The sequence below is a fragment of the Puntigrus tetrazona genome, chromosome 1 (assembly GCF_018831695.1).
Source record: "Puntigrus tetrazona isolate hp1 chromosome 1, ASM1883169v1, whole genome shotgun sequence".
Lineage (NCBI taxonomy): Eukaryota > Metazoa > Chordata > Actinopteri > Cypriniformes > Cyprinidae > Puntigrus > Puntigrus tetrazona.
The window spans coordinates 1,438,832-1,455,098 of record NC_056699.1 but is presented as its reverse complement, the minus strand read 5'-3'; the positions used below and the strand labels follow the sequence as shown (position 1 = coordinate 1,455,098).

The window sequence follows — 16,267 nt, the reverse complement described above, 5'->3', positions numbered from 1 at the left end:
CGTGCGTAAGCGGAAACCATGACGTCATATCAGCTGTTTTGGCCCCTAGTGCAGTCTGTCGCAAGTGTGGACGTCATTTTCGCTTCAGGAATACATCACGGGTTTGCTAGTAACACTATGCAGCACATTGTGCGCTAGAACAGTAGCGTGTGTCAGCTTTGAGGGTTCGGAGACGCTGCTTTTGCAGAAGGTGGAAAGCAGAGCGTGACGCCATGAGCTGAGCGCCGAGACGTTCGAGATCAAAGGCACCGCAGTTGAGATCAAAGGCACCGAGCGCCGCGGTTACATCTGTTGCCATGCAGCAGTCGGAGAGCGGCGGAGGGGCGGCGACTTCTGAAGTCCAGCTCAACGACCAACCCAACGCGCTCATCGCGTGTAAAGTGCCAGAAGAGGTTTTTAATGAGCCGCAGTTAAAGGTAGGCGTGCACTCGCTCTGCTTTTACCCCGATTATTACCCGCTTTACCGCGGCATTCAGACCCGGTCCCGCGGAAGTGTTTCCGTCGAAGCCACATAGGACAAGAACTACATCTTTCTTCTGTACCAATCGCAGGCTCGTGAGACGTGAGCGTTGCACAAACTGCATTTTTTTTTAAATTTATGACATGGTAATGCCATTTTTGTTTCATGCCCATTGTTTTCTTCGACGTGGTACTGCAATGTTTTTGGACGTTGTGCATTGACAAACGGTGGTTTCTTAAGCAGCACCGCAATAATACAATGTTATGGACATTTTACGTTGGGAATGTGATGCCTTTTTCACCTTCTTTTACTAAAATGCACCAAAAAGTGCCATGGCACTATCCCGTCTTCTTGGACATTGTACTACAGTACAGCCATGGTGTTTTGAAAAGGCATTTTTTGGACATAGTTCCATAGTACACATGTCCTGCGCAAATTTTAATAGAATTTTAATAGAAATCTTTTATAGAAAAAATTGTAAGCCTTGCTCCCTCATATCTGCCTCAACACTAAACAAACCAAATGAGCCAAACTACTCTGCCACTGTATGTAGAATCTGTATCACATGTAATGTTTAGAAAATGGCTTCGAAGAAATTGACTAAAAAAGTGGTTCATTCAAAAATTAAAGGATGTAGATGGGTTTGTTTCTTCGTCAGCTTTGGAGAAACGTAGCATCGCATCAGTCGCTCGGTAACGGATGCTCTGCAGTGAATGGGTGCCGTCAGAATGAGACTCCAGACAGCTGATAAAAACATCACAAGCAGTACACGCCGCTCCAGTCCTTTAGTTAACGTATGGAGAAGACAAAAGTTGCGTGTTTGTCGGAAACAATTAAAAGGGTTCATATAATAAAAATAACTTCTGCCTTAAACCTTCTGAGTTCGTAAATCCGTAATAACGAGTGAAGAAGTGGTCTAGCCTGAATCTGCACAGATCAAGCACCATGTACAAGCCAAAACAGTTTAACAAACATGTAGCTGGATCCTGATGCGAGATGCAACAGAAGATGGACTTTTTTGAAGTGTTATTTTAGCGAGACGCAATGGCTTGAAGATAAAAATGTCTTAATGTCTTTTAGAAGCATGCAGCTTTTGTTCTCTGGAGCGGTGTAGATTGCTGTGATCATTCTGACGGCACCCATTCACTGCTGAGTAGGTGATGTTATGCTAAATGTCTGTTCAGCCCGACCTTCACCTGTTTTACCGGGAGGCTAACGGCGCACTTTTTCTCAACAAGAGGAGACCTGAAGCACTATTTAGGTCCATAGCAGCAATGATTATCGATTTGAAGTTTAATAATAAGTTTGGGCAGAAGTAATCCCGACTCAAAATGTCATTTGGTGCTTCTCGTAGTGATGCGATTCTTAGCCCAACACAGTCCATTATCTTCTCCCTCGTTTCCCATTCTAATAATATGACTATGACCCGTCGGGGTCTCTGTTTGAAGAGGGCGTTTGAAGCTTCCACAAAGCCGTGGCTTATTTTAGCTCCACACCTGCTTTACTGCTACAAAAGGACGTCCAGTGAGGAACCAGACTCCTAGAAATATCCTTGACCTCAGCTGCTCACATGGAAAAGAAGAGCATTTGTCGCTTTCCGTTTTTTTTTTTTTTTTTTTCCACTGTCACTGAGGTCAAAGGTCGCTCGCCGTCCAAGCTCAAGCCACTTATATGAAACATTTGCTGTTCTCTGCCACGCATGACTTCCATCCCGCTACTGTTTAAAATCAGGCTTATTATGTAATATCGCCATTTCCAAAGAGGTCTATTTTTAGCAGGAACTTGGATTAAGTGTGGAATTTGAAACTATCCCATAAAAACAATGGAAAATGTGTGCGCTAAGAAGGCCAGGTGTCTGTCAGGCTTACTAAATTATAAATAAACAAGCTGTGCCTTTCCATAAGACAGAGCCCTGCACAAATCTGATGCAAAGTTTTTATATGAAAAGAACTTTGGTGTTAAGAAATATCCTTGTTACTGTTTGGAAGTGAATATTGAATGACGTAATTATAATGAGTCGTTATAATGATGTCATGAATTGATTAAATACGAATTGTACGTAGCACACGCTGAATGGTCATTCTGTAGGTCTCCTCTTAAAAGGATAGCTCATTCATCAGCGGAAATTGTTATTCCAAACCCGTATGAATTTCTCTATTCATCAGAGCACAAAAGAAGGACGTAAAGTTGGCGTGAAATTAATCCACAGGTCTTCTGAAGTGGCTTTCGAGCACTTTGCATGATGAACGGAATACAGTTTAAGCCTTTATTCCCCCCTTAAATTAAATAATTTGAGCATTGCGTTGTCACATTTCATGTAGTTCTTTCTTTTTGAGCAAATGATGACAGAAAGTAACATTTTGGGTTAATTATCCCTTATTTATAGAGACCAATGCTGAGCCACCTACCCTGCGATTGAATGCGTTCGAAATAAGTCATATCTGCTCACCAAAGCTGCACTGATTTGATCAAAAAAAGGGGTAAAATTGTGAAATATTTCACATTTTCCATGTGAATATATGTTATTTATTGATGCAAACAAAACTGAATTTTCAGCATCATTACTCCAGTCTTCAATCTAATATGCCGATTTGCTGCTCAATAAACGTTTCTGTTTTTGAAAACTGTTTCTCTGCCCAGTATTTTTGTTGAAACTGTGATGCATCTTGTTTTCCAGGCTTCTCAGATGAATGTTCAGCCAAAAAGAACAGCATTTGGTTGAAATGTAATTCTTTTGTACCATTGACTGACCTTGCGTGCGTTATGGTTAAGTATTAGACATTTGGGGTCGCTTTATTCCACCGGTTTTTGAAAGGTAAAGCTTCGCCTGTTTGTAAGTTTGCGGTGTGATGTCTGCCTGGCTGATGTTTGACCGCTCCGTCTCACCCAAATCCTCTTTTTAATCATCATTAAAGAGCCGGTGAAACTGCACTGTACCAGTAGCGTTCAGTATGAGGAAGTGTTGAAGCTCTCCTGCATTATGGCTGAGCGCACATGTGATTGGGCTTTTGTCCTGGGATTGACTCTGTCCCGTATGCATGAGCGCTTTGGCCTGCAGCACCGTAAACCTCTGGGTTCTGTGTTCCCTCTGTCACCTCTCTGTAATCTGACTGTATGTTGGAAGCGCTTGAAGCAAACGCTAGGGCCACACTAAGCTGACGCATTAGAAGTGGACAGCAAGCACCTACACAGAACGCATTTCCACCTTTAGTACAGTAAATACAGGATAATGAAGAGTGAAAGCGAACGACTTGCACAGCTGGGCTAAGGCTGCTTTTTGTCTGCTCGGTAGAAGAAGAAGAAGAAAAGATGCAAAGCCAGGCTAAATGATGCATGCTCGGAGGCACCTCATCCCCTAACAGTGTAATTCACACTTACGAATAAATGCATTAATACCAGCTCTGAGCCTGTCTAAAGCTGCCTAAATGCCACTTCAGAGGCTTTTTTTGGACCACCTTTGCAGTGTAAAGGACATAAAAGCAGTTAGATGAAACGTTTAAGACCATGTATGTTCTGGGTGGCTGCTAGGGTGTTGCTATGGAGTTGCTAAGGTGTTCTGGAGTTACTAGGGTGTTGCTGCATTGGGTGATCTGGGTCGTTGTTACTACATCGCTTTAGCCTGGAATACACTACACAATTTTGGCCTGATTTTCCCCCCAATGTTCCAGTCAACAACTTGACTCTATCGCAGCCAGACTGCAGTTTAAAAAAAAAAATTATAAAAATCGTGTTGTGTATTTCAGGCTTTGGATGTCCGGGACAGTTGCTAGGGTATTACTAGAGTGTTTTGGGTGTTTTCTACCATAGGCATGCAGCCGTCATGATGTCATTCACCATACTGTAGATTCACACAGAGCCGTCGAGCAGAATAATATTTCTAATTATTCAGCTTGGATGTTGCTGCATGCTTGCTGGAGGGATATGGTTGGTTGTTACTTGCTAGATCACACTGGATGGTTGCTGTGCAGTTGCTAAGGTGTTCTAACTGGTGGCTAGACTGTTGCTATATAGTTGCTGGTGTGATTTTTTTTTTTATGTGGTTGCTTGGGTGTTGCTAGGTTGCTCTGAATGCTTGCTTTGCTGTTGCTAATTGGTTCTGAGTGGTTCCTAGGAATTGCTAGGATGTTGCTATGTTGCTTTAAGCATTTGCTGAAGGGTATTCTGCGTGGTTGCTAGGGAATTGCTATGCTAACTGGGTGTTCTGGGTGGTTGCTTGGAGTTGTCGGTGTGGTGCTCTGTTGCTAATTTGTTTTGAGTTGTTGCTACGCAGTGTTTTGATTGGTTGCTAGGGTGTTGCTATGCAGTTATTCGGGTTTCCTGGCGGTTGCTGTGTAGTTTAAATAAAACGTCAATGCTGTAATAAATCCAGAATATTAAGAAGTGTTCATTCAAGACAAAAAAGAAGTGCACAGGAGAATTAATACTGTAAACCGAATCCGAATTTGCTCAGATTCGCCACCGCTTTAATATTATGTCATTTAAATCCCTGCCAGTTGAAGCAGATCAAATGTCAGTATACTTTAATAGATCTGCTGTAGAGAATATGTAAATGGCTCATATGTTCCATCATCATGGTCTTCTGTGCGGCTGGATATAAATATCATTTGAGGGCTTATGTGTACCACCGCTCACATATCAGCACAACTATCCGCTGTCTCACCTCCACTGCTCTTTGCATAACACCCATCTACTGTCTGCTTCCCTTTGCATTTTTTCCATCGCCTTATTTCGGTTTCATATTTCACATTTTCCATTGAGTCAGAGATGTGCTGTCCTTTGACGGCGAGCACACAAACCGCTGATCGGTGTAATATTTAGACAAGACTCACGGGTTACTTTCTAACCGTGCAGTCTTTACCGTCAACACATTCACACGAACAAGAGTGAGTTCAAAGCAGTCAGCTCTTTTTTTTTTGTTGTTGCCATTTGGTGCAAATGGTTCCCACGGTCGTAGAAAACGGAGACATCGCAGGAAGTTTTTAAGACTGTACTAGAGTCTTGCGCAGACGTTGTTCACAAGCTGTAGCGATGACTTGATGGTTTAATGTACCAGTTCACAGAATTAATCATTAGCAAAAAGGTAGAAATCTAAATCATTTTATTCGGTGAAAAACAGCAATGTTAATATAGCCGGTCTCCTTAAACGTTTTAATTAAAATACACTGATAACCAGCGTAAAAGTGGTTCAGGCACCAAAATAATGTAATATACAGCAACTAAATAAAATTCAACATGCTTTGGTAATTCATTGGAAACTCATCAATTTGACAGTAGATTACAGTATAATTGCATGTAGTAGTCTACTGTATACGGTTAGGTTAGTTACAGTTTACTAACTGGTTATTTAAAAGTTTTTATCATTTTCTGGGAATTTCCTTGTTTTTCGTTGTAAATTAAACATTGCATTTACATGCTGTAAGTAAATTGCATTACTTTACGGTAAAATAACCATTTGCAGAAAATTTCAGTTATTTAGTTAACCAATTAACAAGTTAACAGGTTTTTAACTATTTTAGCCATTTTTCTGCAAATGTCATTTCACTGTATTTTACTTGTATTTTATTTAACAGTAAATTGAAGTTTTACTGTTTTTTTTTTTACTGTAAAGCATATAGAAATTCACTTGCGTAAGCCATAGATTTAACAATATTTTATAGTAAAATGACATATAACGCAATGTTTTAGTTAACCGTACAGGTTTATGCGTGGTAAGCTTACGTAAGAAGGAATTGCCTGCATTTATGATGCTCTGATTATTATGAAATGGTTTTGGTGTCAGGTGCAGTGCCTGCTCTTTGGGAGGAAGCAGCAGGTGAAACCTTGTGCGTTGTGCTCTCAAAAAATGGTAATGAACGATGCGAGACGGTGTTTACGTTAGATGTAGATGGGAACAGTGAAAGACAATAGGATCGCCAAGGCCTTGTGGAAACATGCTGAAGGGAGCGATGAGGATGTTGGACTGAGGCCCACAGCTGAATGATGTCATGAGTTTCCAGTTCCTCATTAGGATTAGTCAGCAATGAAGAGTGAGAGACAGAGAGAGAGAGAGAGAGAGAGAGAGAGAGAGAGAGGGAAATGAAGGGAGAGTCTGAAGGTTAGGAAGGTAGAGAGAGAGAGAGAGAGGCGGTGCTCAACAGCTCTACTATAAGCAGCAGCAGATAAACCTGCGAGTAAAGCCGTGACCTCTCAGCACCGCTGATCGCTCGCTAGAAACTTCTGCTGGCACGTGCATGCAACAGTCTCTTATTCTTCTAAAACTGAATCATGCATCTTAAGACCACGAAGTGCAATAACTTCTGCCTGGTGGCCTCACCGGTGGACCTCGAGGTGTTCAGTCGGCCACAGATTCGGGTAAGACTGATCATTAGTGGGAGCAAAGCAAGGGGTTTTTGTCATTCGAATGTATTTCTCTTTCGGGCTCTGATGCTGATTTGCATTCATAAACTCATTGCATCGGTACGTTTGCTTTTCCTTAAGCTTGACGATTTGGCTTCTTTCATTACTTAGGACTCTAATGCATAAACTAATCTGCTCATGTTGGTCTGCTGATCTTCAGTTCTTACCTCTGCAGTTCTTCTGTGTCTGTTTGCTGTATATACAAAGTTTAGAAGCTTGAAATCGAGTGCTTTGTTCATGTTTTATTTAGTGTTTTTGAGTTTAGGATTAGTAGGAACTTTCAGAAAGGATGCATTAAATTGACCGAAGGTGACAGACAAGAATTTCTATTTCGGATAAATGGTTTAAACTTTGTGTTCATCAGGTATCCCAAAAAAAATAAACTGCGCAACGATGTGAAGCAGCAGCTGTTTTAAACACCGATAATAATAGGAAACGTTTCTTGAGCAGCATATCAGTATATGGGAATAATTTCTGAAGGATCACGTGACAATGATGCTGAAAATACAAGATTTCAAAATACAAAAAGATTTTTTTCAAAAACAAAAATATTACACCAAACCTTTGAACAGCAGTGTATGTTGGATCTCATTAATTAGATATAAGCAGAATGAACTTGTCTCAATAGTTCGTCAAAACCAATAAACGAACACTTTTCACATTAAATGGAAGTTTGTCGCGTGCATGAAAAAATACGAGAGGAAAAGAAAAACCCACGAACTGCTGCAGCTAGCAAGAAATCCAATATAACGAGAGATGACAGAAATGTTGCTGTCTTAATGAATATCGAATGCATTGCATGCTACAGCAGAACCAGCTTAAACCAGCCTAAGGTGATTTGCAGGATGTTTTTTTTTTTCAATCTATGCAATCACGCTCGAGACCCGTAGGAGGTTTTTTTTTCCTTCTGTGATGTTCGAACCCCCCTTTTTAAAATGCTTTCGGCGGATGAAATTGCTCCGTTTTCTATATTCTCGTATATCTCGATTGGTTTCGTCTCGGTCCAGCTGTTTGAGGTGTTTTTTTTCCCTTATTTTGCGTCATCAGGAGCAGTTTGAAGCTTTGTTCCGTTCCTTTGATCCTGGCACGTCGTTCCAGTTCTTCAAAAGCTTCAGACGGGTTCGGATCAACTTCACTGATGCTCTGGCGGCGGCCGAGGCCCGAGTCAAACTCCATAAGAGCGACTTCAACGGAAAGGAGATGCGTCTGTACTTCGCTCAGGTAAATAACCCTCGCCAAGAAATAATGCATGTTACTCCAGTGTGCTCCGAAGACTGGCACATACTCTTTGTTTAGTGACGAGAGCATTCTGTTAATTGCATTGTCTTATGAACAAAGATCATGGTCTTGTATTATATCGTGATTTTATTACAATTCTTACGATTCATGTTGGTTTTACTCTTTTGCAAGTCGTAGTTTTACAGCCCACCTTTCCTTATAAATGAACTAAATATCACAAAACAATGGCATTTGGGCAAAGTGGGCAAAGACAAAAATCTTAAAGAAATTAAAATATCATTATTATTTAATTTTTGTTATTAAGAAACGGGTAGGTTACAAAAATACACATAATTTTAAATAATTTTTTTTAATGCAGGTATAGTAGGTGAACTTGCAGTAGCGTTAAAAAAATGTAAAAATAATAATAACTACACACTAATAAATTATACATTGATTCTTATTAAAGGGACTGTGTTAACGTTGCGTGGTTTTCTCTCGCCGGTCCAAAGTCACTTCCGTAGTATTTTATTTATGTATTTCTTCCCTCTGTCGAAGTCCGTGTATATCCGTCACCGTTTAGTTAGACACATTCTACAAAATATCTCCTTTTTGCATGTGAGTAAATATATAAATCGCAAAAATTAAATTTGGTGAACTGTGCCTTTAATGACAAATGGCAGAATGTTTAGTTTCATGTCCCTGCATGCATTTTTTTTTCCTCCGCTGTTTACTTTCACTTTAAAAGAGCAGGCTAGGCTTTAAATCACATGCAAATAATATAGTTTTGTGATTTGCGAATAAGTGCAGGGTCCAGTGAGTGTAACTCTGCCGCTGAGGTAACGTTTGACGCTACGTCACTTTTTTCTAAAGGACATAGTAGATATTTTTATTCGTCCACAATCAGAAATGGTCATATCACACACCCCTACGTGCATCTTAAAGGAAGAGTACGACTGAAAATGTCCTCCTCCTGAAGTAACCCAAGATGAGTTTGCTTGGAGAAATGCAGCATTGCATCAGCGTCTCGGCAGCGGATGGGTGCCGTCAGAATGACATCCCAATAATATACAGCACTCCGGTCCGTCAGTAAGCATCTGAAGAAGACGAAAAAAACAAAACAAAGCCATCAAGATGTTTTGAACTGAAACGCGATCCAAAGTAACTCTTCCTCCAGTGAAAAAGTCCACCTGTCGTCTCTAACATCCCAATCCAGGCACACGTTTAGCCACCTTTTCACCGTGTTACTGTGTTATTATGTCAAAAACACCTCAAAAATGAATTGGTGTCTCACAAACGCATCTCGAGATGTTATCTGATGGACTGGAGTGGATTATTGCGTTGTTTTTATCAGCTGTTCGGACTCTCATTCTGACGGCACCCATTCACCGCACTGCTGATGCATTTTACAAACCGGTAAAATGTCACTTTGGATAAATACACACCTGAAATTTAAATGCAAATGTTTTTGTATTTGCTCTGACAGTCGGTCCACATCGGCAGTCCTCGTCTTGAGCCTCCTAAACCAGAGAAGCAGTTCCTGATCTCTCCTCCAGCGTCGCCCCCTGTAGGCTGGGCACAGTCGCAGGACGCTACGCCCGTCATCAACTACGACCTGCTGTGCGCCGTGTCTAAACTAGGACCAGGTATAACCCATTTACCTCATTTCCGTGATATACCTTGAGACTAATACCTTGGCGAGCGCTGAACTATATATACCAACAACATACAGTCAGCAAAGATGCATTCAGTGGATCAATAGCACAAACATTATTAAGATGTTATTGAAAAAAGCCTTAGTTGATTGAGGTGATGCGCAGCTGAACTTTCAGTGTCACATGACCCTTCAGAAATCACTCTAATATACCGATTTGCTTCACTTCTGGTTTTGCTGGAAACTCTGATGCTTTTTTTGTTCAGGTAAATATGATTTAAACAAGCAAAAAGGGACGTTAAAGTGACCAGAAGACGAAAAAAATGTATTTCAAATAAATGCTGTTCTTTCGAACATTACATTATGTATAAAAATAAAATGCATGATGGTTTCCACAAAAATATGTTCAACATTTCTAATAATCAGAAATGTTTCTTGAGCATTTGATATGCGTTTGATATGAATATAATTTCTTTCCTGTCACTTCTGATCCCTTTAACATCGCAACATTTTTACCTGAAAAAAGGTTTTGTTTTCAACATTGTTAATAATCAGAAATATTCATTGAGCTACTAGAAAGCTTTCCAAAAGCTCGTGTGACCGTGAAGACGGCGCTGAAATTCAGCTTCGATCGCAGGCATAACTTGCGTTTTGACTATATAAACACATCTCACGATTTCTACCGTAATTCTCATCAAATGCATGCACACAAATGGTCAAAAATATTACCATTTATTGATTTTTCTTGCTCCGCATCAATACAATATCAGCTAGTGGAGTGAGTGACGTTCGCGATGCTTTGACGTGTCTTCAGGAGAACAGTACGAGCTCCACAGCGGCACCACCAACACCCCCAGCGTGATCGTACACGTGTGTGAGGACGACAGCTCCGAGGGCGAAGACGACACGGCCGACGGCGGCAAGCGCGCGCGGCCCAAGATCATCCAGACCCGCCGCCCGGACTACGTCCCGTCCGTTAACCAGTGAGCGGCTACGTCTGGCCCGCTTCATCTTCGCCAACCAACACCGGGACAACTAGGAAGCGTGCGGTCGTGCAGTTTGTCATCCTCGCCACCGGGGGAGGCCGGCGGGCGCCAGACCCTCTTCCTAGTTAGCGAGGGAGTCGACCATCCTCATAATCTCGCGTTTCATTTCTTAACATCCATCTCCGATGGAGTCAGGGACTCTGAGGACCTGGGGAGGGTTTCTCTCGTCTTACGAATGTCACCGTTTGCTCGACGTCACGACTGTGTGTTTTAATAATCCCAACGGAAAGATCCGAAGGAGTTTAGTGGCGGCGCCGGCGAACTGAACGCCGTGTCTGAAGTGTGCGTCGTCCTCATCACCTCATTATCACGTATCGTCTCTACGTTTAGTCGGTTAAGCACTCGTGCAGTCTTTGAACGTCATTATTATTGTTGCCGAAGTTCTTCACGAGCTCCTCCAAGTATTATGCACTTTAATAATAGAGCCTTATAATGTGGTAAACTGACAACAACATGAAGTACTTGTCTTTGTATATCGGGCGCCGGCTTGGCGACGCGAGCGTTTTCCCGTTCCTTTTCTCCACAATATTCGATTTGATGGGAAGAACGGCGTTTTAAAAAAAGACACTGAATTGCGTGCTTGTAAAATAAAACATCGACAGCGTGGAGAACATTTTCGATTCCTAGTCAATTTGACAAAAAAACCCATCTTAAATGTTAAATAAAAATGTTTAAATAAATAAAATGGTGCGGACTCAACCATCTGTTTAATTTAATTAAGTTACTAAATAACTTAAAGAAAACTAATGTGGAGTGATAGCATAGCTGTCTGTAATTATTAACAAAATAAAAATGTTATTAAACACATATAGCATTTGCACATTGAGAAAGATTTACTCATTGCAACAAACAATTACAAAGAAAATTAAATGAGAGCATTTTAAGTAGAAAAAATAACTAAAAAGTCTTTTTATGTTTTTTTTTTCCCCTCAAAATCATTCGTTTTATTTTACAGTTACATAATTGGCTGCACGCATTAAAAAAGGTTGACTGTAAATAATTGGATGCATGTATCGAAACGTATATAAAACGCATACGTTGACTGTACACTTCAAACTAAAAGACATAAAGCGTTGTATTAAACGTGAAACTCGTAAGTACGAAGTAATCAAATAAAGTCATCTTCAGCGGCGCACCCGTTACGATCATGATCTTTCTCTGTCCGTCTGCCGCAGAGTTCAGAAATGCAACCGAATTGACGAAAGGAAAAAGCGAAGGGACGTCTCGTAACTAGCCCCATCGCTCGGTCTGGAGAAAATGAATGCGACTCGCTCGATGAAGCGCTCTGTTGTGCTCTACTGTCTTTGGATCTCTTTTCCATTACTGTAGGAGACGTTCTGCCGTCAACCAGTGATTTTAAGCAACTATAACATACTGTGTATATTTGATGTATTTGAATGTAGCCAATATCTTGAAAAAGCTTGAGGATTTCTATCAACAACCACAACAACTACAAACAATCTTATTCGTTAGCTAGCGAGAATATCGAGGGAGGAGGCATTAACTTACCTTTAATAAAACTATCTTGACCAAAGAAGCGAATCTAGTGTTTATTGGGGCGGGTTGAACGCGTCTTCGGCGAACAGGAGATGATTTTATTGTGTGAAAGACATCGAAACGTATCGTATGCACGGAAACACAATGCAACTGTTGGTATTTCTTCAAGGGTTGTGTTATGAACCAAACAAACGGTTGCTCGTTTTCTGCCTGATAACGCAGGATCAGCAGCTTAAGAATGATCTGCTTTATAATTAAAATTGCTTTCGGTGACGTCAGGCCGGCAAAATACATCAGCCATTGATGCTTTCAACTTTCTAGAGTTTCTTCTAAATGTGCCTGAACACAGAAATGCTCTTCGAATTCAAGAGCAAATCATTTCTGTCTCGTTTCACTAAGATTTTAGCATCATGGGCCAGTACAAAAAATACAATTATTATACATTAACTTTCTGTTAACTATATATTTTTATACGTTAATAAGTTAATTGAAATGCTATATATAATCTAAAAGGATTATGTTAATTAAAAATAAACACATGTTAAAAAATAAATAAAAATGGTATATACTAAAATATTTTAAAAAATGTGTTAACAATAATATAAACATGATTTATTAATTGCAATTATATAGAGAGAGCTGTAAAATAATCACATCCAAAATAAAGTTTTTGTTTTACGCTATATATATATATATATATATATATATATATATATATATAACACATGCATGAATATATTTTAGAAAAATTATATAATATACGTAATTATATATATGCATGTATATACTTTTGAAAAATGTATTTTAATATTTATAAATGATATAAAAATTTATATAAAATATTCATAATTTATATATATAAATTATAAAATATTCATTACATATATAAATTATATATAATATTGATAATTTACACACATATACAAAACGTATGCATGCATACATGTGGAAACAAAAACTTATATTGGAAGTAAAGTGTTTGATAGAGCTAATACTGATAAAATCAGATTAAATGTTATTTATATTATTTAAAAAAAAATATATATATATATATATATATATATCATTAATTCTCTGGAAAGGCCGTGATGAGATTCATTTGCAATTTTCTCATTTCATAAACTGAGATTTTATTTATCCAGGCTTCCAACCTCAAGCACGTTAAAGCATGTTTCCTCTGTATCAGGTGTCATTTATAGCATGCTCTTTTCCAGAAAGCAGCGAGGTATTGGTTAACAGGTCGATGTAACCTTGTCCTGCTCGTGTTTCACGTCTCTGGGCTCTGGACAGCGTCCCCTGCTGCTCGCTCCGAGCTCCTCATGTAACACGATACAGCACAGGAACCAGAAGAATTCATACAGATAGAAAAACATTTTTATTTACAAACGTCAGAGATAATAAATAAAAACGGTGTATAAAAAGCAAGTCCGCGTCGTCGAGGCTTTGGCTTCAACATCTGCACCAGAAACACAGAGCCGCTCGTCCGTCTCGTTCTTCACCCGTTCTTCACCCGTTCTTCACCCGTTCTTCACCCGTTCTTCACCCGTTCTTCACGTCAGTCGTCCTTCTTGTTATCGATGAGCTCCTGCGTCTGTTGGGCGAGTTTCCTCTTCATCTCCATCTGCCGTTTCAGAGCCGCTTCTGCTTTCTTGCTCTGGTAGAGCTTCGTTCCCGCAAACGCCAGACACAGCAAGAGCGTCTTCAGAGCCAGGATGTAGAGCAACACCGGCACGTTATCCAGAGCCTGACGACACACGAGAAACACACAAAAACACACACCACGTCGTCACCGGACGGTAGGGTACGACTGTGAAAGCATACGCAAACACATTGAAAAAAAAATTGTTACAGCGTTGGTTTTGCTACTGTTAACTCATACTGATAAAGAATAATTTAAAAAAATAATTTAAATATAAGAAAAATATATATATAATAATAATACTAATAATGAAAAAATATATGAAAAAATTATATATATAATATATATATATATATATATATATATATATATATATATATATATATATATATATATATATATATATATATATATATATATATATATATATATATATATATATATATATATATAACAAATAAAATATTTATTATAATGAAAATTTTAAACTGAAACTGAAACAATTTTCATGTGTAAAATTGCAAAAACTGAAATAAAAATGAATTAAAGCTAAACAGAAACTTTTAAAACAAAACCTTGAACTAAAATTACAAAAGCACACAGCAAAATTACTAAAAACTTAAACTAAAATGAAAGCTGATAATAAAAAAAAAAAAAGCAAAAAGTGAATAAACGCTATAGTAGTCGTAACACTGTAGGATTCTCTTATTTTTCTTTTACTTTCTCTAATAATTCAGTCCAATATACTATTCGTGTGAAAATGGTTTTATTTAGTAATAAAACTCCTAAATAATCCTTAATATCTATTGCCATATTATTATTATTATTATTATTATTATTATTATTAATTTTGTAAAGAGCCTCCCTAATGAGATAATCCTGCAGGAAGTGACATCATGTACAAGAAGGAAATGAACATCGGTGAGTATGAGGGAGAAAGAAATCTGAAAAAACACAGCTATTTATTAACATACAATACATTCTACTGACATTAATAGCTGGAACTAACACGAAACGTTTCACACTTCAGAAACACTCCTTAAGATTTAGAGCACAAGCACGTTTATATTCAAAGCTTTTTCTAGAAAGGTCCCGTGTAACAGAAACCAGCTACGACTGCTCTGATTAATGTTCGTAAGGCAGGGGATGAACTTCTTCTCTACTCTAGAGACCTAAAGCAGCGTCAGCGTCACAGACAGGACCTTCTTCCCCGTCCTGCACACTTCTGAGGTTTATCTCGTCTCTGCTGAGCTAATAGTGTTTGTGCATGACAAGAGCAGCTGCTCACACACACACACACACACACACACACACTCACACACTCACACACACACATTCAGTGACTGGTGCTCACTCTAATACAGTTCTGTTACTAAATGACTTTGGTATTTAAGACATAGACTGTTATAATGTTATAAAATTATGTTTTGAAAACAATCACATTTTTGAAGAATTACTGTGGCAATAAATTATTCAACAATGTCTATAGTACTAGCATGGTTTTCTTGAAAGCATACTTTTACACACACACACACACACACACACACACACACACACACACACAGCGTTTGTTTTTACTATTTATGATAGACGTCTATTGTTTTTATACTGACCTAACAATATTTTAGTCACCTTATAACAACCCTACCCATCTCAGGAACCTTTTTGCATTTACATATTTTAAAATAAACTTCATTTAGCATTTTAATAAATGTATTTGCCTCGTGAGGACCGACTAAATGAGCTCAAAATCTAAAATGTCAGGTTTTACCATCCTATTTTACCACTGTGGGGAAACCTAGTCCTCTCAACTATAGCGACACACACACACACACACACGTTTCGGACACTATCACATTTACTGTGGCAATAACAAGTTATTCTATAATAACGCAATACAATAACGCGGAGTCGCTATAGTACATATCCAAGAATGTTGTTCATGTAGCGACTGTATTACTGTTAACGACAAGCAGACAAGATATTATTATGATCAAATATATAGCTCTAGGTGCGACTGACCTTCCAGTTGATCATGATGGCGATTTATTCTGCAGAATGAAGGCGAATCTGTCCAGCTTTAAACTCCGCTCGAGCCTTTTCTATTTATTCAGCGCATGGGTCAGTAAGTGACCTCTGGGGGCGTGACCAAAACAAACGAGCAGAATCAACGCCTAGAACGGAAACGGCTATGGAAACGAGTTCTGAAGTAGGCGGAGTTTAGCGGACCGGAAGTTATTTTAAATGGCTCGAGGTGACAGCGTGTCACGAGGGGCGTGTTTTTTAATTGATTTTTTTCTTAGTATTGTGAAAATAGATCTGATGTAATCATAATTATGGATTAAACTGGACTCTCT

At 39.0% G+C, this 16,267-nt stretch overlaps 2 protein-coding genes across 4 annotated transcripts; one reads left to right on the top strand and one right to left on the bottom strand.

Moving 5' to 3' along the window:
* Positions 1-27: 27 nt before the first annotated feature.
* Positions 28-12,308, top strand: rcan1b (regulator of calcineurin 1b). Of its 2 annotated transcripts, none has more exons than XM_043246433.1 (4): positions 28-416; positions 7,904-8,077; positions 9,561-9,720; positions 10,543-12,308. In XM_043246433.1, the coding sequence occupies exons 1-4, from the start codon at positions 297-299 to the stop codon at positions 10,713-10,715; spliced, it is 627 nt and encodes a 208-aa protein (XP_043102368.1). In that variant the 5' UTR covers positions 28-296; the 3' UTR covers positions 10,716-12,308. The 2 variants fall into 2 exon arrangements, with proteins under 2 accessions (XP_043102368.1, XP_043102377.1); XM_043246442.1 differs by lacking the exon at positions 28-416 and adding an exon at positions 6,585-6,811.
* A 1,319-nt stretch (positions 12,309-13,627) lies between these two features.
* On the bottom strand, positions 13,628-16,059 carry LOC122327253 (small integral membrane protein 11A-like). Of its 2 annotated transcripts, XM_043222583.1 has the most exons (3): positions 15,933-16,059; positions 13,826-14,015; positions 13,628-13,792 (listed from the first exon to the last, which is right to left on the bottom strand). In XM_043222583.1, exons 1-2 carry the CDS (start codon positions 15,945-15,947, stop codon positions 13,827-13,829), a joined length of 204 nt encoding a protein of 67 aa, XP_043078518.1. In that variant the 5' UTR covers positions 15,948-16,059; the 3' UTR covers positions 13,628-13,792; position 13,826. The 2 variants fall into 2 exon arrangements, with proteins under 2 accessions (XP_043078518.1, XP_043078433.1); XM_043222498.1 differs by having other exon boundaries at positions 13,628-14,015.
* Positions 16,060-16,267: the final 208 nt, after the last annotated feature.